The sequence below is a fragment of the Somniosus microcephalus genome, chromosome 8 (assembly GCF_052327205.1).
Source record: "Somniosus microcephalus isolate GS21.2 chromosome 8, FLI_Smic_1.0, whole genome shotgun sequence".
In the NCBI taxonomy this organism is placed as follows: domain Eukaryota; kingdom Metazoa; phylum Chordata; class Chondrichthyes; order Squaliformes; family Somniosidae; genus Somniosus; species Somniosus microcephalus.
Genome location: NC_140994.1, coordinates 31,772,483 through 31,798,861, shown reverse-complemented (window position 1 = coordinate 31,798,861; position 26,379 = coordinate 31,772,483). Strand labels below are relative to the sequence as shown.

General features: G+C 48.7%; 1 protein-coding gene across 2 annotated transcripts in view; it reads right to left on the bottom strand.

Moving 5' to 3' along the window:
- Positions 1-26,379, bottom strand: part of afap1l2 (actin filament associated protein 1-like 2) — a 301,922-nt gene that overhangs the window by 28,541 nt on the left and 247,002 nt on the right. For both annotated transcript variants that reach the window (XM_085994440.1, XM_085994441.1), the window contains 2 exons: positions 17,143-17,232; positions 6,701-6,791 (listed from right to left, as the gene is read on the bottom strand). In XM_085994440.1, the coding sequence (XP_085850566.1) occupies positions 6,701-6,791; positions 17,143-17,232 (181 nt within the window). The remainder of the gene's footprint in view (positions 1-6,700; positions 6,792-17,142; positions 17,233-26,379) is intronic.

The following is a 26,379-nucleotide window of genomic DNA, read 5'->3' as shown; positions in this document are numbered from 1 at the left end:
GCTCTTGTGTCTATTTTTGGACCAAGGCTGTAATAAGGTCTGGAGCCGAGAAGTCCTAGCAGAACCGAAACTGCGCATCGGTGAGCAGGTTATTGGTAAGTGCCGCTTCATAACACTGTTGATGACTTCTTCCATCACTTTGCTGATGATTGGGAGTAGGCTGATGGGGTGGTAATTGGCCGGGTTGGATTTGTCCTGCTTTTTGTGGACAGGACATACCTCAGCCATTTTCTACATTGTTGGGTAGATGCCAGTGTTGTAACTGTATTGGAACAGCTTACCTAAAGTCCTAAATACTTAAAAGAGATTCAAAGCAAAAAAATGGATTTATGTTTAAACAAAGATTACTCAACAATACAGCATTGTTTTTCTACTTGAGTCTGTTTTACTTTAGAATTTATAAACAATGTTAGAACACAGATAGAGATAAAAAGGAGCTGTCTGTCTGAATCAGTGGGTGTGAGGTTTCCTTTGATACTTTTTTCTGTTCTGTATTTTCCTGTAACTCTGAAGTAACGCTATTGTTTTAAAAATAGCAAAAAATCAGAGTGTATACACCCGATTGTTCATTTATCACACCGTGAGAAGAACTTTAACATACGTAGGAACAATGACACAAGGTAGTACTATCTCAGAAACAACAGTACCAGTTCTGTTTTGAACGGATATAGCAGACAACTGGTTTAACCATTCACTGCCAGATTGGGCTGGACCACATAAAGCACTATCAGGTCCTGCTCTCCTCGGCCAAAACTGCTCGCTATTCCAGCATCATCCTGGAATGCAAAGATAACCCTGGCTTCTCTACTGCTAACCGTCTTCTTAAAACCCTCTCCCCTGTCTCCTCTACCCTCACCTCCAAAAACAAGTGCGAGGAACTCATGGACTTCTTGGTCAATAAGACTTGAGATCATCCGATCAGCTGCCTCTGTCGCTTCCCTCCCTTCCCCTAGCCCGCCGGGCCAAACTTCCTCTAAGGTTCCCCACTGCCCTAGCACTGAACTTGCATCTTTCTCTATTTCTCCCCTCATGTCCTCTCCAAGCTCATTTTGTCCATAAGACCCACCCCCTGTTCCCTTGACCTCATTTCCACTAAACTGCTGACCACTAAACTTTCCTTCCTGGCTCCCATGTTAGCTGATGTTGTTAACGGTTCTCTCTCCTCAGGAAATGTCCCCCTATCCTTCAAATCTGCCATCATCACTGCTCTCCTTAAAAATCCAACCCTTGACCCCTCCATCCTTGCAAAGTACCACCCCATCTCCAACCTCCCTTTCCTCTCCAAAGTCCTTGAACATGCTGTCGCCTCCCAAATCCGTGCCCATCTTTCCTGGAACTCCATGTTTGAATCCCTCCAATCAGGTTTCTGCCCCGCCACAGTACCAAAATGGCTCTCATCAAAGTCACAAATGACATCCTTTGTGACTGTGACAAAGGTAAACTGTCCCCCCTCATTCTTCTCGACCTGTCTGTAGCCTTTGACATGGTTTAACACTCTATCCTTCTCCAACGCCTCTCCACCGTCATCCAGCTGGGTGGGACTGCAGTCGCCTGGTTCCATTCTTATATATCTAGTCATAGTCAGAGAATCACCTGCAATGGCTTCTCTTCCTGCTCCCGCACTGTTACCTCTGGAGTCCCCCAAGGATCCATCCTTGGCCCCCTCCTATTTCTCATCTACATGCTGCCCCTCAGCGACATCATCTGAAAACATAACGTCAGGTTCCACATGTACGCTGACAACACCCAGCTGTACTTCAGCACCACCTCTCTTACCACTCCACTGTCTCTAAGTTGACAGGCTGCTTGTTCAACTTCCAGTACTGGATGAGCAGAAATTTCCTCGAACTAAATATTGGGAAGACCAAAGCTATTATCTTTGGTCCCCGCCACAAACTCCCTTCACTAGCCACCGACTCCATCCCTCTCCCTGGCAACTGTCTGAGGCTGAACCAGACGGTTTGCAACCTTGGTGTCATATTTCACCCTGAGATGGGCTTCCGACAACATATCCACGCCATCACTAAGGCTGCCTATTTCCACCTTCAGATCATCACCCGACTCTGCCCTTGCCTCAGCTCATCCGCTGCTGAAACCCTCATCCATGCCTTTGTTGCCTTTAGACTTGACTATTCCAACTCATTCCTGGCCGGCTTCCCACGTTCTACCCTTCATAAACTTGAGGTCATCCCAAACTCTGCTGCCCATGTCCTTACTCGCACCAAGTCCCGTTCACCCATCACCCCAGTGCTCGCTGACCTACATTAGCTCACAGTTAAGCAACGCCTCGATTTTAAAATTCCCAGCCTTGTTTTCAAATCCCTCCATGGCCTCGCCTATCCCGATCTTTGTAATCTCCTCCAGCCCTACAACCCTCCGAGATATCGGCGCTCCTCCAATTCTAGCATCTTGAGCATCCCCGATTTTAATTGCTCCACCACTGGCGGCCATGCCTTCAGCTGCCAAGGCCCCAAACTCTGGAATTCCCTCCCTAAACCTCTCCACTCTCGAGCTCTCTCTCCTCCTTTAAGATGCTCCTTAAAACCTACCTCTTTGACCAAGCTCTGCCCTAATATCTCCTTATGTGGCTCGGTGTCAAATATTGTTTGATAACGCTCCTGTGAAGTGCCTTGGGACGTTTTACTACATTAAAAGCTCGATATAAATACAAGTTGTCATTGTCAGAGAACAAAATCAAATGGCTGGTTCTCTAAAGGCCCCGTGCCATCTGACTGTGATGTTTGGGTAAAATATGCCATCACTAATGTTGTCTTTTTGATGTCTCCTGCAGAGCTAAATGTATCTCCATATAAGTGAGGGGTCCAGGGGTTTTTTCCCCCGCTATGTAAGAAGTTAGATCAGGAAATGTCAGATGTGTTAAGTGAACTGTTTCCACTGGCAGGGGAGCCAGTAACCAGAGGACACAGAATTAAGATAATTGGAAAAAGAACCAGAGGAGAGATGAGGAGAAATTTATTTTCGCAGCAAGTACTTGTGATCTGGAATGAACTGCTTGAAAGGGTGGGTGAAGCAGATTCAATAATAACTTTCCACAGGGAATTGGATATACACTTCAAAAGGAAAAATTTGCAGGTCTATGGGGAAAAAGCAAAGGAGTGGGACTAATTGGATAGCTCTTTCAAACAGCCGGCATAAGCACGATGGGCTGAATGGCCTCCTTCTGCGCTGTATGATTCTATGATTCTATGAACTCTTTACATCCGCCTCCATTTGTGAATTCCCGGTTGAATTATTTTAGCTTGTGAATCTGTAACATATCTCATATCGAGAGATCAGCAATACATGTGCTACAAAGAAATTCAGGGAATTCAACACCGATTAGACTTCTGGATCAGGCAGAAACTGGATTGATAACCAACGTAGCAATAAAGAAGAAATGGCGATGATAAATGTAGAAAATCTTGGTCTGGGACATTAACCATAGGATCTACACCAGGGTCTGTTTGTGGGCCCTCTATTCACCTCGTCATAAACAAGGCAGAGGCTTGCACTGAGCTCCTAATAGCCTGACTTTAATCTAAATTCTTTATGCAAGTCCTTGGTATGTATGGTTTGATTGTTCACACTATACCTGTTTAGCAGGTAATTCAAAATATTTGGGGCAGATCTATGAATTAAGCCATCCAATTCAACCCTAAACATCCTAGGTGACTGATATCCTGGCCAGTGGTTTTGATGGATTGTTATATCTGGGGTGAAGACATGGGTCGGGTCTGTATGTGAGGCAGTGTCAACAATTCTTTGTAGAACTTCCCACTGTGGGCTTAAATGTTCTTCCATGAACTCAATGAGTCGGTGGGTTTGAAGCCAGTAGAGAGAATGAGCGAGGCAGAAACTCCGCGGTAGCTTTTCATCACACAAAACATAAGTGCCGCTGTATCAACGATCAATTTTATGTCAAGTAACCAAAGTATCTTTATTGTTTTGACATTTTGAGTAGAACAGTGAAGGCTGTAAGCACTATACATATACATTTTGTACTGAATACTGTTCATTTACTTGTTTAATGTTAAATAAATATGTCTATTAGCTTATAGCGTGACCCTCAATCTGATAGAGTCATAGAGTTATACAGCACAGAAAGAGGCCCTTCGGCCCATCGTGTCCACGCCGGCCATCAAGCCCTATCTATTCTAATCCCATTTTCCAGCACTTGGTCCATAGACTTGTATGCTATGGCATTTCAAGTGCTCATCTAAATGCTTCTTGAATGTTGTGAGGGTTCCTGCCTCTACCACCCTTTCAGGCAGTGAGTTCCAGATTCCAACCACCCTCTGGGTGAAAAAGTTTTTTCTCAAATCCCCTCTAAACCTCCTGCCCCTTACCTTGAAACTATGCCCCCTGATAGTGTATATTCAATCTACCTACCAAAGACGAAAAGGTCATGTGGTGACGGGGATATATTCCAGTAAGTCGGACTATAGTGACAGGGGTTCTCTGTGAGATTCCTGGGTCTCACTAAATTTACTTACATATTGGACAGGAAAAAAAGCATACACTGGTCTGTAGGGGATATGAGGTTTGTTGGAGTTGGTGCTGAGCCCAGGCAGTACATCTAGCATAAACCCCTGCAAAAATCTAAAAGCAGGTACACAATGCAACAATGTAAATCAGCAAATCAGACAAGGAAATAGATTCTAGGGTTTACAAAATTAAGGATGAGGAGAGACTCACAGAACTGAATCATTTTTCATTGGAGGGAAAAGCAACTAAGAGGAAACATGAGCCGGTATTAAAATACTCAGCGACATGAATCATATAGATGGAAGTAGGCTATTTAACTTGGACTGTAAGCACAGAACAAGAGGACTAAAGTACAAAATTAATGAGGCTGAAGTGAGGCAAAAAATCACAATATTTTTTCCAATGTAGTAGTGAATATATGGTACAAGCTTCCAACCCAGGCATTAATGATTCGATTAATTAATTTTAAGAAAAAGATGGATAAACCTTTGCCACCGAAAGGGATTGAAGTTTAGGGAAAAGTAGAGGTAGAGGTGACCAAATACCACAGGAAATACATTGGGCTGGATTTTGCCAGCCCTGGGGAGGCAGGTTTGGAGGCGGGACTGCCGGGAAAATGGCAGAATTTGGAGGCGGGTGCCCAACCCGCCCCCAACTCGCCTCCATGCAATCTTGTCAGGAGGCGGGTAGCCGACCCGCGCCGGGTCCCGCCTCCTCGAGACGGGAAGGGGATTAATGCCAATTAACTGCCTGTTAATAGGTAGTTAACAGGCAGTTTTTTTGCTAATCCCTATTTTGAGCCCTGAAGTGTGGGCTTCCTGACGGCTCTGAACCTCGCCAGCGTCAGCGAGGTGGGCCATCGGTCTGCGGGGGTCGGAGGGGCCGAGATGTCGGGTGTGCAGGTGAGTAATGGGTGCATGTGTGCAGAGGTAAGTGTGTGCGGTGTGTGTAAAGTGTTTTAATAAGTTTTACTTACCTTTACTTCTTCCTGCAGGCTTCCTCCCTTCAGGTCTCGGGAGTCCCTCAGCTCACCGGCACAGAAAGCAGAATGGCCGCTGAACTGTCAAAAGCTGCAGCCTTCTGCTTTCTGGTCAGGAAGGATTTCTAATTGAGTCTTGAGTAAAGACACAACTTAGAAGACAGATTGTCAGTGTTTGACAGCTTCACAGAGCTGTCAAACGATGACATTTCATCTGTCAAAAGCTCTTGACAGATGAAACGGCACTCGCTGACGTCACCTGTAACTGGCCTTCCCTTAATTGGCCTGCTAAGCCCGCTGGGCGGGCTTAACAAGGTCAATCAAGGGAAAATAGCGTGGGTTGGCCACAAGTCGATGGAGGCGGGACTAAAACCCAAAAAGTGTGAGTCCCGCCTCCAAAAGCTCCCCATTGACAAAATCCAGCCCATTGGCTCCTGTCTTGCTGAAATGTGGATATATCATCAGTAGAAAACAACTCACTAAGGTGCAGTATTGGAGCCTGTAAAGCTATATAGATGTTCTGATGTTCCTTGTGTTAAATTTTGGATCAGAGACAAATTATGCAAAACTTTCTCTCAGCAAATTAAGTGGGATAAAGTTCACAATAGGGCAGAGTGCACCATGGTCAGCAGAAGGAACAGGGTTGATGGGCAAAATGGCCTTTCCTTGTTCTAGCAGATGTTCATCATATAACCATCCAAGAGAAGATGGGTTGTAAAAGGGCAAGAACAATCCCATGCCTTTGTCATGCCCTATTCATTTCTGAACTCAATATCCAATAGAATTGACTGTAACTGGTCAGTTAATTAACAAATCATAGCGGGTAGAATTGTACCCAGCATTACCTGGGCGGAGAGCAGAGAGGAAAACGGAGGGCACCCCCAACATTCCTGTTAAGCTGCGTGCAGTCTAGAGGACCCCCGCAGGCCACTCACCGGCTTTTACATGGGAGAAACCACGCATACGCGAAAATTTGAATGGGCCGCCCAGCCAGTTAAAGGGACAGCGCATGGAAAAAACATTAACTGGAACATTGGGCACGCCTATAACAGAACCCACTCAATTTTCCTTCCATTTAAGTTAATAGAAGGAAAATAGGGTAGCTTCCATTACTGGTGTGGAATATACCCTGCCCAAGATTTTTCTCTGTGCTCCACCCGTCCAATGCTTTACATCCAAACAATAAAGACAAAAATGTAACCCATTGCATCTACTGATAGAAAAAGCTTGCCCTACCATCCTTGGTCTCTAAGGCATCATGCACAGATCCACCATCAGTACTGTTCCCACTCTCTGATGCCCCTGAATGCCGTTCTGATGAATCCAGCTAAAATAGAACACAAGACCAATGTTATGTCTATACACACACCTTTACCACATGTTTAAATGTTGTAGTACTGACTGAAATTTATCTTCAAAGATAATTGAATGAAGAGTGCCACACACTGCCAATTTTTTTTTCATTTAAGTTTTATTTTCTGTCCCTGCAGCACAACATTCTCTGCAGTTGGAAGGGCGTGGCAGTCTAGGTGGTGGTCATCTCCATGGCCGTTGTCAATGCCACCCAAAGATTGGCTGGTAGAAAGAATGGTTCTGGTGAAACTTTGGTTGAGGAGATAAAGGGAAGATTGTTGAAGATTTTTAGATTATGAAAGGGTTCAAAAATGTGGAAACATATGTTTTTGCACTTTAGAGGGAATGATAGAACTAAGGCTACAAATTCATGATAAGGAACATTAAAGGAAAAAGGCAATTGAGACAAACTTTTCTTAGCAAATGGGCAACCAACATATGGAACAGACTACCAGTGCAGGTAGCTGAACAATAAACTTGAAAGGGTTTCAAAAGGAATTAGACAATTCTTGCCATCTGAAAGGATGTATGATATTGGTCCGTATTTTGGTCTCAGCGGCGAAGGAATGGCGCTCGCCGTTCACCTCCCTAACAGCTGCCCACAGACTGTTGTCAGTGGAGATTCCCCCTAATCCGGTGTCTGTTTCAGTGGTGCCCTCTACAGGGGATCTGTGGCGTGTATGAACAGGGAAAGCAACAGTGAGGCTCTTCAACCAATCAGATTGAAGAATCCTCACTGTGACACGCAGGGCAGGATTTTCATTGGGATTGGAGGCGTGTGGGGGGTTAAAATCTCGAAATCGGGGGGGCATGAACCCATCCCGCCCCCAACCCGCCTCCATGCCAGTTTCACATGAGGAGGGTACCTGACCTGTGCTGGGAGCCACCTCCCCGAGGCGGGAAGGGGATTAGTGCTAATTAACTGCCTGTTAACAGGTAGTTAACAGGCAGTTTTTAGCCTAATCCCTATTTTCATTGTTGAATTGTGGGATTCCCGGTGGCTCCAAACCACACCAAGTTAGCGAGGCGGACCGTCGGGATGAAGGGCTTGGAGGGGTCGAGATGTCCGGTGTTCAGGTGAGTGATGGGTACATGAGTGCAGAGGTAAGTGTATTTGGTCTGTGTAAAGTGTTTAAAGAAGTTCTACTAACCTTTACTTACCTTTACAGCCTTCCTTCCCTCAGGTCTCGGGAGTCCCTCATCTCACCGGCACAGAAAGCAGAATGGCTGCGAACTGTCAAAAGTTCCAGCATTCAGTTTTCTGTTCCGGGGAGATCTCTAAATCATCCTGAGAGGAAGGAATTAACCTGGAGTGCAGATTGTCAGTGTTTGACAGCTTCAAACAGCTGTGAAACGCTGATATTTCCATCTGTCAAAAGGTCTTGACAGATGAAATATCAATCTGTGACGTCACCTGTTGCCGGGTGGCCCTTGATTGGCCTGCTGAGGCCGCTGGGCGGGCTCAACAAGGTCAATCAAGTCTAAATCACGTGGGTTGGCTAGAACTCGATGGAGGCAGGACTACAACCCCGAAAGTTGTAATCCTGCCTCCTACATGAAAATCCAGCCCACAGAGTCCAAACCAGGAAGTATAAAGCAGGAAATATAAATTAGATTTAAATGATGTACAGAAAGCAAAATAAAGATTGGGAAATACAGATGGGATCAAGGGAGAGAGCAAAAAGAGAGAAAACAAACTAAAAAATAAATTTAAAAAAAATCTTCAACACTAATTTTCTTCTGAGGGAATGAGACTGCACACTTATAAAATTAATTTTTCAGGGCCAGAGAGGTTGTTCAGCAGTAATTATCACTTATTACACTGTTAAAAACTGACTTACTCCTGAATGCACCAGCCCTAACTTTTTCAGCCATTTTTAGTGGGGAACTAGTGGGCATGTACAACAAGTTCACGCCGTTGCAGTCATTTCAATGCCGAGTCCATCGGTGAGGACTGTAACAGGTCATCCTGTGGAGGAGCAGGGTATCTCTGACAACAATTTCTGGATTTCCGCTTTTAACTGCGCATGTGCGTACTCCACAAGTTGCTGTCAGATCTCCACCATTATAACAGTGAGCGCTGTTAGCCTCACTGTTATTCTCATCGCAAATTCTGGGCCAATAAAGTTTATTATTGATATGGAGATATCTTACAGGGAAAAAAGTGGATAATTGGATGGGTTGAATAGATGGACCAACTGGAACCAAAACTCATAATGGTGCCATGAGAGCTAAGGTAGAGCCGGACATCTGCCTGCCTTCAGGTGATGGCATAACCCCAATGTAAATTGTGGGGTCAGATAATTCAAATAGGCAACGCCATATAGCCGATGTAAATACAGCTTGCATTGCCTCAGATACACTTGATTGGGGGGCGGTGGGGACGGGGAGAGCGGCAGGGATTGAGAGAAGGGCTGCAAATGGAGAGGAATGAGTGGGAAGGGAGAGTGAGGGGTTAGAAGGGGTGGGGATGAGAATACTTGGAAGAGATGCAGGGAGCTGGTGCAGCAGCTACCTAAAGAGGGTTATAGATTGAAGAAGTAAATGACAAAGCGCAGGAAGCCAGACCTGCATATCCTCATAATAGAGATACGGAGCAGGAGGAATGGTCTGTTTGGAGTTGGGGGCCAAAGACCGGTCATGACAGTGGTATGCACTATGTAGAGGGAGGTGGCTGTGGAAATGGCTGCACCCACTTGAACCCCAGGACCCCTTTGCAGTGCAGGAAAAAGTTTAATGACCTTACCACAGTAACCAAAGTAAGCTACCTGCTCCCCCTCACCCTTCTTTGGAGCCTTTTTATATATTTGTCACCCCTTCTTACATTACCCTTGTGGTGCAAGAAGTGTCAGAGGTGAAAGTGGGACCTGACAGCTGGGGGTAGAGGTTCTGTCAAAGTCAGCCTCTAGCGCCTGAGCTTGTTGACCGAGATGTATGGGGTTCTGTTCTAAACAGCATGCTGGATGAGCATCACACCCGACATGGTGGTGCAGAGGATGATTTTGGTGTTCATAAAACAGATGGCAGGAGTCACGGTGGAGTCCAATGTAATTCTCAGAGCCAGTATCGGAGAAGGACTTGACACAATGCAGTGCTACCTGGAGTAGGTGATGGCACCACGAACATGTGCAAACATCTTCCTTGGTAAAGAGGTCTCAAGCCAATATATCCACAGTAGATGCTTTTATCACTGGCCTTTAGGCCTTGGGGGACCATTTGGAGAGAAAAATGGTAAACAGCTTCCAAGAGGTACAGGACACCATCTCACAGGGTTTGCAGGATCTAACTGATACCATCAGGTCTGCCTGCTCGCTGATCAATGGGCACTCAGATCCAAGTGGTGTGGCTAGTATACGCCTTCGTGATGCCATCCTCTTTCCTGAAGACAGCTCATGTGACCTTTCCAGCCAGCCTTCTCAGTTGCCTGCTCATGTAGGTGTCAAGATACAGGACCAGGCTGCTCCTGCACCTGCAGTGGCGACACAATCTGTTGAAGAGTCCTCTGGGGTCGTGGAAGCTCTGGGATGAGGGCCACCTGTGTCCCAAATGGTTCATGATGTCATAGCGCAGCCATGCACAACGGCATCCCTGGCCCTCGGGTAGCACGTGATTGCAGCACCAGGATAGGTTTAAGGACAGCATGGAGAGGCACCAGGGTTAGGCACAGTGGTAAAAAGCACTTGCTGTAAACATATATGTGCACAGTAAAAACACTTCACGAGATGAAGTCCAGTGTTCAGAAGTAATTCAGTTCTTTGTGTTTTGTGTTTGAGAGGATGTTTGGAGGGCAGTTTGCTAGAGGAGATTGACTTTCTTCTACACCTCCTAACTGAACTATTGCCTCCTTAAGCAGACCTCTTCTGAGACATTATCGGGATGCAGTGTTGTCCGTAGACTCTGGTGGAAAAATACCTCCCAGTTAGTTTTCTTCTCCTTATCCTATGTGTCCCTCTCACTGTTTCTTCCTCTTGCCCCTGTTCTGCTGCCATTATAAGGACATAATGGGGATGTCGAAGTGAACCCTGATGCGCTATCGATTCTAATAAAAGGCTGAGTAGAGTTCAGAACAACAGGCTTTTATTAACTACTGAATGCAACTACAAACAGATCAGGACTACGCCTCTAGTGGACAACCGAATGGCAGAGAGCTGCCGTGCAGCCGTCCTTATACCAGGTAGCCAAGGGCGGAGTCAGCTGAGGCATAGTCAGGTATAACAGTGAAACAAGAGTGAACGACAACAACAACAATAGTGAACACCGTGAACGACAGTGGTTTACCACATTCACCCCTCGTTTAAAATTAAGTCCGGCGGGGTGAAGTGTATCAAAAGTTCGAGTAGGTGAGTCTGTCGGGCGGCCTCGTTTGCCGTCGAGATCTTCGTGGCGACGGTTGAGATGGTACAGCTTCCAACGACGCGTCTTGAACGGGATCGAGCACCGGCGTATCGTCCCCTTTGGTGTTGGGTGGGCGAGTGGACTCCGGCGGGTCCTGGGGTCGCGGCATGCCGTCTACTGGGGTGGAATGGACAGGGGTGAGAATTGGGTCTACTGAATTTTGGGCCGTGTCGAAGGGGGTCGTGGTGGAGGGCAATGGTGACGGGTCAGTGGACCCCGAGGGTGCCAGATCTCTAATGGAGACTGTATCCTCCCGCCCGTCCGAGTATGCCACGTAGGCGTACTGGGGGTTGGCATGGAGGAGGTGAACCTTCTCTACCAGGGGAGCCGTTTTGTGGGACCTTACATGCTTCCTCAGCAGGACGGGCCCTGGGGACGTCAGCCAGTGTGGTAGTGAGGTACCGGATGTGGACCTCCGGGGAAAAATGAACATTCGCTCATGGGGGGTGGCGTTGGTGGCAGTACACAGCAGTGACCGGATGGAGTGGAGTGCATCAGGTAGGACATCCTGCCAACGGGAGGTCGGAAGGCCCCTAGATTTTAAGGCTAGGAGGGCCGCCTTCCAGACCGTCGCGTTCTCTCTTTCAACCTGTCCGTTCCCCCGGGGGTTGTAGCTGGTGGTCCGGCTTGAGGCAATACCTCTCATGAGCAGGTACTGACGGAGTTCATCGCTCATGAAGGACGAGCCCCGGTCGCTATGAATATATCTGGGAAAACCGAACAAAGCAAAGAGGTTGTGCAGGCATTTAATGACCGTAGCGGTGGTCATGTCCGGGCAGGGGATGGCGAAAGGGAAACGGGAGTACTCATCAACTATGTTGAGGAAGTACACATTACGGTCAGAGGAGGGGAGGGGCCCTTTAAAGTCGACACTCAGGCGCTCAAAGGGGCGGGTGGCCTTGATCAGGTTTGCTCTGTCAGGCATATAGAAGCGCGGCTTGCACTCTGCACAGACAGGGCAGCTCCTGGTCATGGTCCTGACCTCCTCGATGGAGTAAGGCAGGTTGTGGGCCTTGATGAAGTGGAAGAACCTGGTGACCCCCGGGTGGCAGAGGTCGTTGTGGAGGCCCCGTAGTCTATCGATCTGCGCGTTGGCGCATGTGCCTCGCGATAGAGCATCTGAGGGTTCGTTGAGTTTCCCGGGCCGGTACAAGATGTCGTAATTGTAGGTGGAAAGTTCAATTCTCCACCTCAAAATCTTGTCATTTTTGATTTTGCCCCCCTGCTTATTATTGAACATGAAAGCAACTGAACGCTGGTCAGTAAGCAGGGTAAATCGTTTTCCAGCCAGGTAGTGCCACCAGTGGCGCACCGCCTCCACAATGGCCTGGGCCTCCTTTTCCACAGAAGAGTGTCTGAGTTCGGAGCCCTGGAGAGTTCGTGAAAAGAAGGCCACGGGTCTTCCCGCCTGGTTAAGGGTAGCGGCCAGGGCAAAGTCGGATGCATCGCTCTCCACCTGGAAGGGGATGGACTCGTCCACCGAGTGCATGGTGGCCTTGGCAATGTCATCTTTTATACGGTGAAAGGCTGAGCGGGCCTCCGCCGTCAGGGGAAAGGAAGTGGACTTGATAAGTGGACGGGCTTTGTCCGCATAATGAGGGACCCACTGGGCGTAATAGGAAAAGAAGCCCAGGCACCTTTTGAGGGCCTTGAGACAGTGGGGCAGGGGAAGATCCATCAGGGGGCGCATCCGGTCAGGGTCAGGACCGATGACTCCGTGTTCCACCACGCAGCCAAGGATAGCGAGGCGGGTTGTGCGGAATATGCACTTTTCCTTGTTATACGTGAGGTTTAGGAGTTGGGCCGTGCGAAGGAACTTATCAAGGTTGGCGTCATGGTCCTGCAGGTCATGGCCGCAGATGGTCACGTTGTCCAGGTAGGGAAACGTGGCCTGTAACGCATTCTCGTCGACCATCCGGTCCATCTCCCTCTGGAAGACGGAGACACCGTTGGTGACGCCGAAAGGAACCCTGAGGAAGTGAAAAAGACGGCCGTTTGCCTCGAAAGCTGTGTACTGGCGGTCCTCAGGGCGAATAGGGATTTGGTGGTATGCTGCCTTGAGGTCAATGGTCGAGAAAACGCGATATTGCGCTATCTTATTAACCATGTCGGCTATGCGGGGGAGAGGGTATGCGTCCAACTGGGTGTACTTGTTGATTGGCTGTAGTCGATGACCAGGCGCTGCTTGTTGCCGGTCTTAACGACTACCACCTGAGCTCGCCAGGGGCTGGTACTACCCTCAATAATCCCCTCCTTCAGGAGCCGCGTCACCTCAGATCTTATAAAGGATCTGTCCCCGGTGCTGTATCGCCTGCTCTTTGTGGCGTTGTGGCGATAGGCTTGCAGTCGCGGGTGAGGTTAGCGAACAGGGGGGGGGGGGTGTGATTTTGAGGGTGGAGAGACTACAGGTGGGACGCGGTGGGCAATTTAAAAACTGCTGGTTGCAGACAGTGAGTGGGGGAAAAGGTCCACCGTATGTCAAGGTGACACTCTTAAAGTGACAATGAAAGTCCAACCCCAGCAGAACGGCAGCGCAGAGATGTGGCAGGACGAAGAGCTTTACATTTTTATAAACGGAGCCCCTCACCGAAAGGGTCACTACGCAGTAGCCGCCGACGTCTGCTGAGTGAGATTTTGAGGCCATGGAGATCCAATGGCGCGCTGGCAGGACTGAGAGGGAATAATGCCGTACCGTATCAGGGTGTATGAAGCTCTCCGTGCTCCCGGAATCAAAAAGGCAAGTTGTGGCGCGGCCATTTACCTGGATGTCCATCGTGGACCTGGCTAGCTGATGGGGTCTGGATTGATCCAGTGTAATGGAGGCCGCTGTGGAGTCGGGAGCGTCGCTGTAAAACCCCGGTGAGGCGGTGGGTGAGTCGGGGGCCCGTTGGCAAAATGGCGGACAAAATGGCGTCGTCGGAGAAGAAGGACAAAATGGCGGCGCCCATGACGATCCCGATCCCCACGAGGCTGGAGGAAGGCAAGATGGCCGCTCCCACGAATCGCAAGCGGCGCTGCTGAAGGTAGGGGTCTTCTGGCTTCTGCAGACGCCAGCGAAGTGTCCCTTCTTACTGCAGGCAGAGCAGACAGCGTTTTTCGCCGGGCAGCGCGCCCTGGGGTGTTTGGTTTGGCCACAGAAATAACATTTCTGGCTTGGGCAGGACATCGCTGCAGCAGTTGGGGCCGGGGCCCGGGGCGGCGCCACGTCCCAAGATGGCGGCGGCCGCGACTTCCACGAGGCGGCCGCGTGGTCCGGGGAGTAGGCCTCCATGTTCCGATGGGCTACGTCCAACGAAAGGGTGAGTGAAATCGCCTTCTTCAGGTCGAGCTCGCTACTTTCCAGCAGTCGCTGCCGTGTGTGAGTGGACCTGAGGCCTGCAACGAGGGCGTCCCGGATGAGCTCCTCCGTATGTTCCGTGGCTGATACTTGCTTGCATTCGCAGGCTCGGCCGAGTTCCTTCAGCGCCCGTATGTATGCTTCTGTGGGTTCCCCGGGCTGTTGTTTGCGGGACCCCAGGAGATGTCTTGCGTAAACATAGTTGACCGGGCGTGCATATTGTTCCTTTAAAATGTCGATAGCCCCCTGGTAGCTCGTAGCGTCCCGGATTAGGGCAAAAGCTCGGTGGTTTACTTTCGAATTCAGCACCCTGAGCTTGTCGGTGTCGGTGGCGACGGTCTTGCCGGATGCAGCCAGAAAAGACTCAAAACAGTTCAACCAGTGTGAGAACTTAGCAGGCGAGTCCGGTTCTTGCGGGTCGAGTTCCAGGCACTTGATCTTAAGTATCTGCAGCATCGTTATTTTTTTTTTTTGTCAGTAGTTAATAAAATTGATGCGCAATTGATTCTAATAAAAGGCTGAGTAGAGTTCAGAACAACAGGCTTTTATTAACTACTGAATGCAACTACAAACAGATCAGGACTATGCCTCTAGTGGACGACCGAATGGCAGAGAGCTGCCGTGCAGCCGTCCTTATACCAGGTAGCCAAGGGCGGAGTCAGCTGAGGCATAGTCAGGTATAACAGTGAAACAAGAGTGAATGACAACAACAACAATAGTGAACACCGTGAACGACAGTGGTTTACCACAAACCCCATGGTAAAGACTCGAGTGGAAAGCAAAAGATTTTCCTACCTAAACTGCTGAGAGGCAGCTGGGAAAATCCACTCTTAGTTACACAGTGGAGAAAAAGGGTTTTCTAATTGCTTCAGTCAAAACTGATGTTTCAGAGAGCAGATTGTGGACTTTCAAAGCTTCTACCACTTCCTGCTTTGACAAGTCGTGCAGGTAACAACCCTATTTTCTACAGGCCATTTAAGGTCAGGTTTTTGTTACTTTCCTTGTGGGGCCTGGAGGAGCACAAGGTAAGTTTGGGCCTCCCCCACCAGACCCTCCCGAAACACTCTCCTCGCGACTTACCTTCTTGTCGGTGAGGCGTCCTTTGGTGCCAGCCAGCAGCCTCCTGCCATCCGAACATTCCGCGCCCGCCCACCCACCGGCCAACTATCATTTCCCGCCCACCCGACCAACTGCTCCTCCCAGTTAAAATTCCCCCTTAAGTCTCCATTTGGAATGTTGTTATGCCTGTAAAGACGTACTGGATTAGACTTTACACATGTGCCTTCAATGGAAAAGCACATTCTAGATATGTTAGGAAAACAGATAAGAAACAAAACACATTCCCACCCAGGATGAGTTCCCACTCTTTAGTTGCCTTTATATTGCTCTTTGACCACCAGCTCCCGTAGTCTCTCCTGCAGTCGGTGAGCAGGTGACGATAAAACGGATAGATTTTTTTGGTACAATGGTGGCCAAGACCACCGATCTTTTTTTCCCAGGGATTAGTGCCAACACCAGACTAACAGCTCCCACTAAAAGCACTGCATTGGAAGCAGTATAATTTTCCCTGTATAAGCACACTCACAGATATTGTTACATCATGACGATAGCAAAATACTGCAGATGCTGGAAACCCGAAATAACAACAGAAAATGCTGGAAAAACTCAGCAAGGCCAGGCAACATCCGTGGAGAGAAAATAGAGTCAACGTTTCGGGTCAAACCCTCTGTCAAGACTGAAAAAGCACAGGAAATGAAGTAGATTAAAAGGCCAGGCTGGGAGAGAACAAAAGAGAAGTGAAGAGACATTAAGAGGTATTCAAAACGAGACGAGATGGTGATAGGACTAGTGGAGACAAAAGACAGCTCTAGATTAGGTGTGAAATGCACTGGCAGAATGGGAGACAGCTGCCATGTGGGAGAGAAAAAAAGGGGGGGGGGAAAGGGCCAAAACAAAGGTGTGGATAAAAAAATAAGTAAAAATGTAATGGGGGCCAAGGTTATGATCTGAAATTGTTGAACTCAATATTGAGTCCAGAAGGCTGTAAAGTGCCTAATCGGAAAATGAGGTGCTGTTCCTCGAGCTTACGCTGAGCTTCCGTGGAACAATGCAAGAGCCCGAGTACAGTGAGGTCTGAGTGGGAATGGGGCGGTGAATTAAAATGACAGGCGACCGGAAGCTCGGGGTCATCCTTACGGGCTGAACGGAAAAAATTTCTCTCCACGGATGTTGCCTGGCCTGCTGAGTTTTTCCAACATTTTCTGTTGTTGTTACATCATGACATCATCATGTATACACCTACATCCCATATACGTTTTGCGTACCATGATGTCATTAGTTGACAACATCCTGGTACAATTACATTGCATGTACGCAGAGGTCATTCTGTGTTACTGTTTCACCTTGGAACACACTTTTCTGCCAGTTCATAAGGAGAACAGCAGTATGCACTTAGATGAAAATTTGGGAGAGTGGCACTCTTAAGGCTTCTCTTCCGAGGCCTGGCTCGTAATATAAAAAGGGCTCTAATAAGAACAAAGCACAGTAAATGAGAATATTAATTGCATGTAGTTCTCAGTAAGTAGTGACTCACTCTTTGACCATGAATGCGGGAATGGTCTATGGCTACAAGATTTCCATCAGTAAAGCTGTCACCTTGAATGTTGCTGATCTCCTGAATCACCTACATTACAGGGTAAGAAACACATAAGGACTGTAACTACTGTGTTCAAATTTTTAAAATAAAACAATGGCACAGTCGGGCTAAAGTATCCACAATTGTTGCAGTCACTGTAGATCCGGTAATGTTTATTTAATTGTAACAATAAGTCTAGAAATTGGTGCGTTACTGCAAATTATTTCTACTCCTGTAGATCAATTTAAGAAAAAGTACTTTGCGTGCTGCAGAATATCAATTGATTCAGACAGTCACTTAAGGATATGGTGATGGAAGATTATATGCAGTATAGTGCCCCAAGGGTAATTTTTTCTCTGCGATTTTGTAATAATCCTAAAATTCAGGCATTTGTGAAGCTGAAGCTCAATCCCAATAATGTAGGTAGTGTTTGAGACTGTCTAGAATGGTGGGGATCATCATCTATTATACTGAAGTAAAGTACAAATGCATTCTCACCACAGGCAAATCCCACCCTGTAAGGTCTAGGTTTGTGTGTATTTTGTAGTGACATGTAAGTATAGAAATAACACAGAGGCAGACAGAAAGTACCAGTCATAGAATATTTTTAAAACAATATTGCCAATATATTGGACATTACACACTCCATTAGACTGTCAATGTAATCAAAACATATTGATCACTGCAACCCGATTCAAAGTGCAGGAACCCACATCCAGTACTAGACACATAGGGAAAACGGATCTATAACCACACAAAAGGCATACAGCATATATTCACTCGCAATGTACTGGTAGGAAAGAGATTCATACTTATTACATTATCAGTAATAAAAGTCTACATATGATTCCCTGTTTGGTTCCCCTTCAAGTCACACGCCATCCTGACTTGGAAATATATCGCCGTTCCTTCATCGTCGCTGGGTCAAAATCCTGGAACTTCCTCCCTAACAGCACTATGGGAGTACCTTCACCACATGGACTGCAGCGGTTCAAGAAGGCGGCTCACCACCACCTTCGCAAGGGCAATTAGAGACGGGCAATAAATGCTGGCCTTGTCAGCGACGCCCACATCCCATGAACGAATGTAAAGAAAAAGATTTGAGATTTTGGCCAGATCATCAGACGGATGCACTGGAATGAGGTGAGGCATCTGTCCACAGAGAGGGTGAACAAATGGCCAGGCAAGTCCCCAAGGATTGCTCTTATGCACTTCCTATAGGTTGACCCACAGGAGTATTGGCGGAGGAGGCATGATGGCAGGTTGTCCCAGCCTATCAGCCTCTATAGGCTATTTCAGCCTGGGGTGGTGAGATATGGGAGAGAAAACATGAAAACAACAAAGAAAAAACAAATTAGAAAAAAAAAAATCAACATTTTCCAAATACTTTTATTTTAAAAGAGATCAAAATCATACTCTGATGTTGGACCCAAACACCCTGCACAAACCACCACTAATGAAAATATACAGCTAAACACAAAGCTGAGGTTGACCAGGCACGTTTAACAAACACTGGCCACTGTGGGAGGAAATATAACAATTTAAATGAGACAGGGCTTCCTCTGTGACCAGTTTACCTACAGAACAACAGACATTACACTTTAAAATATTTCACTGAAGTTCCTGAGAAATGTGACAAGACACTATATAAAGTCATTCATTCCTTCAGCTTCCAAGCTGGCCCCAGTTGGAATGGACATGGTAATTTTATAATCGCTAGTGGTGAGGGCATGTTGGAAAATCAGGGGTCAAACAGTGCAGCCACATCTCTGCTACTATGCTCACTGCGAGCGAGATTCCTTGCTGGGAGTGGAGGCTGGCAAATTACCCCCACACTGTTCATCTAAAGCAATGTTGGGAAAATTCCTTATGTAAAACACATCGGGGTAGATTTTCACCTTGATTCCAATGGATGGGTGCTATAAAGAATGGGTGATCCGCTCCACCAGGTTACTACCCAGGTGGTGAAGACAGTAATGACTGCACTTCAATAGTAACTCACTGGCTGTAAAGTGTTGCGGGCAGGACAACATTACGTTCCTGGCAGCAAGAATGTGCATCCCTTTGTGGTGCAATCCAACACTGCAAAAACAATCATGCACTCTAAACGCATATATAGGACATGTTAGTCATGTGGAGCTGGAGGAACACCAGGGGATTTGGGGCACAATGCTGGGGGCCGACCTCACACCCACCTCAAGCTCCTACAATCAGACCAATGCCAAGTCTAACTATTGAAGGGATAGGACCTACAATGGTACAATGCTGACAAGGATCTGTTACTGCTGTTACCTATTGAAACACCGCATCCCCTCCCCTACAAGCCGGAGAACCACCTAACCAGGAATGATCTTGCCTCGATCATCGATCGCGCATCACCCTAATGTATATATGCTGTATAATTTATAACCATGCATGATTGTCACTGTATTTACCTGCAAATCCAGTACTGTGAAATATGTACTAAAGCATGTACTCTGTATGGAACTGTGCTCTAACAGCATATAAACTTCTTGTAGATGATTAAAAAAAAATTAAAAATGTAAATTTGTCCTTCCTGCAATTAGTAGGTGTTATCTCCACACTGATCTACCCCCGCCCTCCTGTATGCCTCAGAGACATGGACCATGTACAGCAGGCACCTCAAAGCACTGGAGAGGTGCCACCAATGCTGCCTCCGTAAGATCCTGCAAATCCATTGGCAGGATAGGCGCACCAACGTCTGTGTTCTCGCTCAGGCCAACATCCCCAGCATCGAAGCTTTGACCATGCTCGATCAGCTCCGATGGACGGGTCACATCGTCCGCATACCCAATAAGAGACTCCCAAAACAAGCGCTCTACTCGGAGTTCCGACACGGCAAGAGAGCCCCAGGTGGGCAGAGGAAATGCTTCAATGACACCCTGAAAGCCTCCTTGAAAAAGTTCAATATCCCCACCGACACCTGGGAATCCCTGGCCCAAGACTGCACAAAGTGGAGGAGAAGCATCTGGGAAGGCGCCGAACACCTCGAGTCTCTTCGCCTGGAGCAAGCGGAAGCCAAGGGCAAACAGCGGAAGCAGAGCACGTCAACCCAAGCACCCCACCCACCTGCCCCTTCAACCACCGTCTGCCCCACCTGTGACAGAGACTGCAGGTCCCACATTGGACTCATCAGTCACCTGAGAACTCATTTTTAATGTGGAAGCAAGTCATCCTCGATTCCGAGGGACTGCCTAAGAGAGAGAGATAATGGGCTGGATTTTGCTACGGGGGCGGGTTGGAGGTGGGAAACCCACATTCGGGCTTGTTGTCCTGCCTCCATGGAGATGTGGCCAACCCACTGGATTTTCCTCTGATTGACCTTGTTGAGCCCGCCCTGTGGGCTCAGCAGGCCAATTAAGGGCCACCCGGCAACAGGTGACGTCAGAGATTGACATTTCATCTGACAAAAGCTTTTGGCAGATGAAATATCAGTGTTTAACAGCTGTTTGAAGCTGTCAAGCACTGAAAAACTGCTAATTCAGCCTCAGTCCTTTCTCAGGATAACTTTAAAATCATTTTGCTGCAGAAACCAAGAAGCTGATTTTTTTTTAAAAATCGGAGCTTCTGTGGTTCTTGCAGCCGACTCCTGACACCGGAATGCAGGACTCCTGTAAAGGTAAATAAAAGTAAGTTAAACTTATTTAAACACTTTAAACACTTGCAAAACACTTACCTTTGCACTCCTGCACCCCTCACTCACCTGAACACTGGGCATCTCGACCCCTCCAAGACCTCAGACCCACGTCCCGCCTCAAACTTTTCGTGGTTTGGAGCTGTCGGGAAGCCCACAAGCCAGCAATAAAAATCGCGAATAGGCAAAAAACTACCTGTTAACTACTTGTTAACAGGCAGTTTAATTGCCTTTAATCCCTTCCCGCCTCTGGGAGTCGGGTTCCAGCACTTGTCGGCAACCCGACTCCTATGAAATTGACATGGAGGCGGGTTGGAGGCGGGATGGGGTCGGGACCCCCGGATCTCCGATTTTTATCGCCCGCACGCCTCCAACCCGACTCCAGGGGCTTAGGAAAATCCAGCCCAATGTATAACCATGCACAATTGTCACTGTATTTACCTGCAAATTCATTACTGTGAAATATATACTAAAGCATGTACTCTGTATGGAACTGTGCTCTAACAGCATATAAACTTCTTGTAGATGATTTAAAAAAAATTAAAAATGTAAATTTGTCCTTTTTTACTGCAATTAGTAGGTGTTATCTCCACACTGATTTACAGCCACAATGCACCGACTGTTTAAGGAAACCATTATATTGTGTGTAAAATGCTTCAGGTCAGCCTTTGCAACAACAGTAATTGGCTTTCTAGCATCTGTGTTAACAAGGAAGGAAAGATTCCAATCTGAAAAAAAACCCAGTTTTTCCAATCATGGTTAGTTCAAGGAGAAGAGAGATGTCTAAAAGTATGAACAAGTTTTGAGCAGGTTTTATTTCTCTGTCGACAGTTCTCAGCCTGGCTTTTTCTTTGATTTCCTCACTCAAAGTTGATGCTCCTTTGATCTGTTAGTTCAATGAACTGCAGCTGACAAAGAAGACACTGAACTCAGACAAGGCTGTAGTGTACCCGAGCTTTACAAATGCTTTGAGTCACCATCTGTAATAATGAATCATTGGGGCTTGGTGCTGCAGCCACCCACACTAGTTTGAGGGGTCACCAAGCTATCCTTAACATATTGTTCTTCTCGTAATGTTGGAAGGGTTTGATCTGTGTACGTTTGAAGTTGAAGTTGATTGGGCCTATTTAAGAAAATCTATTTCTAATAAAATTTAAGAAGAAATGGGTGCACATTAAGTTTGCAGAGGAAATGTAAATTAAGTTGTTGGATTGGTGAGCAGCACAGTAAACTATATTGTTGGTGACTAGGTTTCCAGATCCTATCTGTGCTCCTACATAATCACTACTTGGGTGAGATACTAAAGGGTGTCCACTACCCCTGGAACCCTACTCCAGCATATTGGCTACTATTCACAATATACTCAGCAGCTTCTTTTCTGGTTCACAAAATACACTGGCCTGGAATTTCCTGCGTATTTGCGCCCAGACACACGGACAATCTGGGCCCAAATCAAATAAAAAGTGCGGAATGTTGGCTGTAAGTGAGTTATACGCGTAAATACACTGTGTCCAAATCTCCTCTGTCTTTTATGATCGCTTAATGATCCTTCCGGCCACATGCCATAATAATGGCCTAGACCCCAAGTTACAGAGCTTTATATGCGAGTTTCCTGAGAGGGGATCTCATTGAAACTTATAAAATTCTGACCGGACTGGACAGACTAGATGCAGGATGGATGTTCCTGATGGTCGGGGAGTCCAGAACCAGGGGTCACAGTCTAAGGGGGTAAGCCATTTAGGACAGAAATGAGGAGGAATTTCTTCACCCAGAGAGTGGTGAACCTGTGGAAGTCTCTACCACAGAAGGCAGTAGAGGCCAATTCATTAAATATATTCAAGAAGGAGTTGGATATATTTCTTAAGGCTAAAGGGATCAAGGGATATGGAGAGAAGGCAGGGACAAGGTACTGAATGTGGATGATCAGCCATGATCGTATTGAATGGTGGAGCAGGCTCAAGGGGCCGAATGGCCTACTCCTGCTCCTATCTTCTATGTTTCTATGTTTCCTGCACTTGTGGTTGCTCAGGGGCTCTTTTCAAATTATAACCAGAATTTCAGACAGAGCAGTAAACAAAAATCATCCTTTTGGTGTTTTATTGCAATTTTTTGACCATGTATTTATCCTCACTGCTCTGTATTTTCTGTTTCTTTGAAAGCATTTTTATGGCATAAGTATAAGTCACGCTAAAATTGAAATTGTAGCAGTAATTGTAACAGAGTTTGGGCTAGATTTTCAGTATAGGCAGTTTTGGGGCGCTAACCTTAGCGCCCACCCCAAAGTAGCGCCCCGTTGCCGGAAATTCAGTGGCTTCGCCCTAAGAGGTTGGTGGAGCGCTAAAAGAGGCGTTCCACTACTATCTTTAGGCGCTAAGCCGGCGGTCCAGAGGGATAGCGCCCAGGCGGGGCGCAGCGCGGGTGCGGTCATTTTTGGACTGACAGCAGACCCCGTGGCGCCGACCAGCTCTTAAAGGGGGAAGGGACGAATTGGTCTGCTGCCACGCCCTGCACACTGCAGCCTTGCAAAGAGGCCTCAACACTGCTGCTCAGCCCCAGGGAGTCATGGCAACGCCAGAGAAGGCCCGTCAGCGTGCCCTGCGCTTCTCAGAGGGTGATCTGGACATAATGGTCACAGCTCTGGAGGTGAGGCGCAAGATCTTGTTCCCAGAGAGTGGGAGGAATCCAACCCACCACGACTACACCAAAGCCTGGAAGCAGATCGCCCAGAGGGTGACGTTCACCGGCGATGCCCCCAGGACCCACAAACAATGTCGTAAAAAATACAACGACCTGACCAGGATTGTCAGGGTGAGTACCCTTTCCAGTCTCCTCCTCATTCTTGCATGTACACCTGACATGATGGGCAAAGGGAGCTGAAAGTCCTATTGGCCAGCCCTCAGCCAGCAGCATTGGGACAGTCATGAGCATCAATTGGCCATTCGGCACTCTACACTCTGGCCAAGCTATTCCACCATGGGAGGCTGTGCACACTACATCAGGGCTTCACTCTGTCCAAGCTATTCCACCATGGGAGGCAGTGCACACTACATCAGGGCTTCACTCTGGCCAAGCTATTCCACCATGGGAGGCAGTGCACACTACATCAGGGCTTCACTCTGGCCAAGCTATTCCACCATGGGAGGCTGTGCACACTACATCAGGGCTTCACTCTGGCCAAGCTATTCCACCATGGGAGGCAGTGCACACTACATCAGGGCTTCACTCTGGCCAAGCTATTCCACCATGGGAGGCAGTGCACACTACATCAGGGCTTCACTCTGGCCAAGCTATTCCACCATGGGAGGCTGTGCACACTACATCAGGGCTTCACTCTGTCCAAGCTATTCCACCATGGGAGGCTGTGCACACTACATCAGCGCTTCACTCTGGCCAAGCTATTCCACCATGGGAGGCAGTGCACACTACATCAGGGCTTCACTCTGGCCAAGCTATTCCACCATGGGAGGCAGTGCACACTACATCAGGGCTACACTGCGCACTTACAGCCCGTCCTTTCTCTTGCAGGCTAAAGTAGCCTTTAATCGCCAGGCCCGTGCCAGGGGTGGCCGCGCCAAGCTGCAGAAGCTCACTCGGCTGGAGGAGCACGTGTGTGTGCTCATGGGAGCCCGTGTGCTCGTCCCCACAGCGTGCGGAGTAGCCGACCCTCCACTGCCCGGCAATGGTAAGGACCTCGCCTTTTGGCCCTCTCGCGTCACACTGGCCCATCCGAGCTACCTCCTTTGCCACTGTCCCACCAATGCGCTGAATGCCACCAGTCCTAACTCCCTCGCTGACGCCGTCTCCTCACTCTGAAGCTACTCTTGTGCATTCCTGCTTTCAGCTGGTGACGACCAGGACCCTGAAGCTGCCAGTGACAGCACCTCCGAGCAGGAGGAGGAGGAGGAGCAAGCCGGACCATCGGGGGAACAGTCACGTCCCGCAGGAGAGGAGGAAATGCTTGACACCTCCTCACTGCACGAGTGCCTGGAGGAAATGTCGCAGGGCAATGCAGCTTCTGGGACCAGTGGCGTCCAGCCACCCAGGAGCCGTGCGCGTGGCCCGCGGCCTTCCCCCCAAAGGGGGCAAGGATCAGAGGGGAGTGCTGCTGATCGGCACACTCGCCGCCACCAACGTGGCAAGGGTCCCCTAGTTCGGCCCCCTCCTCCCCAGCGGGAGAGTCGCGACTCCAGTCCGGACACCTTCACCTCGGAGGAGGTGCGGAAGCTGGATAAGATGGCCGAGGATTCGGACCGGCGCCACACGGAGCTCATGAGCGTGGTGGGGCGCATGCCTGAGGCCATCGAGTCGCTGGCGACCAGTGTGTGCGAGTTCGGGGCAGCAACTGCCGCGAGTGGCCGCATGCTGACTGATGCTGTCAAGACCCTGGCGGATGTGATGCGGGCGCACACCAGGACCACAGGGGCACTCACTGCTGCCACACGCGCTGTCTCAGGCAGGCATCGCCAGGGCAGCCGCCGCGCTGGACCATCCCAGCAAGCCGCCCCTCGGCTGATTGTTGCGGATCCTGCAGTGCGGGCCCGGCCGAGTGCCACAGCACCAGCCAGTGCATCCCAGACGCCAGCTGGCCCACATTGCGCCATCCGTCGCCGCCATTCCCCCACTGGGGCGTCAAGGGCAAGCGGCTGCAGCTGATGGTGGCCAGGCTCAGGTGCGCCACTCAGCAGACGGCCCCTCGAGGCCCAAACGCCGTGTAGGCCGCCCCCCAGCGGCATCTGGCGGAAGGGCACCTGAGCCTCAGGCGCCTTCCCCCAGCCTCGCAGCAGCCACTGGACAGAGCTTGCGAAGGAGCAGCAGGCCGGGCAGGGGAGGCAAAAGGCTGGGCAAGGTCTCGCCCTCGTGGGCCACTCAGTAGAGGGTGTGGCCAGCTTTCCTTTTATATGGCAGTGGCCATCTTTATTTTGCCCATGGTTGTGTTGTTGGAGGGCTTATTTTTTGCGTTAGGCCGACATTGAGGCCCGGTTTGAAGAAATGTGGAGTGACTCCTCCCCAGTTTGTGGGAGTGAGTCGTTTGTTGGGCTTTTTGTGGGGCCCGTTTATTGTTTTTGGGGATTCATGTGGGAAGGGCTTTTCATTTTTGTGTAATAAATAATTATCTTTATTCATGCAGTCTCCATGGTTGTTCTTCTTAGTGTTTGTTGGCTTCGCCGGCTGAGGGCTTGCGGAGCGGCTGCATTCATCTTCCCTCATGGCCCCTGGCCATTCCCTGACAGGGGGCTTAGAAGTACCGTGTAATAAGGTGGCGTCGTGCGGCCCTTGGCCCTGGTCGCTCCCTCCTGGGAACGTACTCCTGCTCCTCCTCCTCCTCCTCCTCATGCTCCTCCTGCTCCTCCTCCTGAGGTGCTGGTCCAACGTCAGGTGGCAGTGCCTGACTCCTGCGGATAGCCAGGTTGTGTAGCATGCAGCAAACCACCACAAATTGGGAGACCCGGTCCGGCGAATACTGGAGAGCTCCTCCAGAGCGATCAAGGCAGCGGAACCGCTGCTTGAGGACCCCAATAGTTTGCTCGATGATGTTGCGG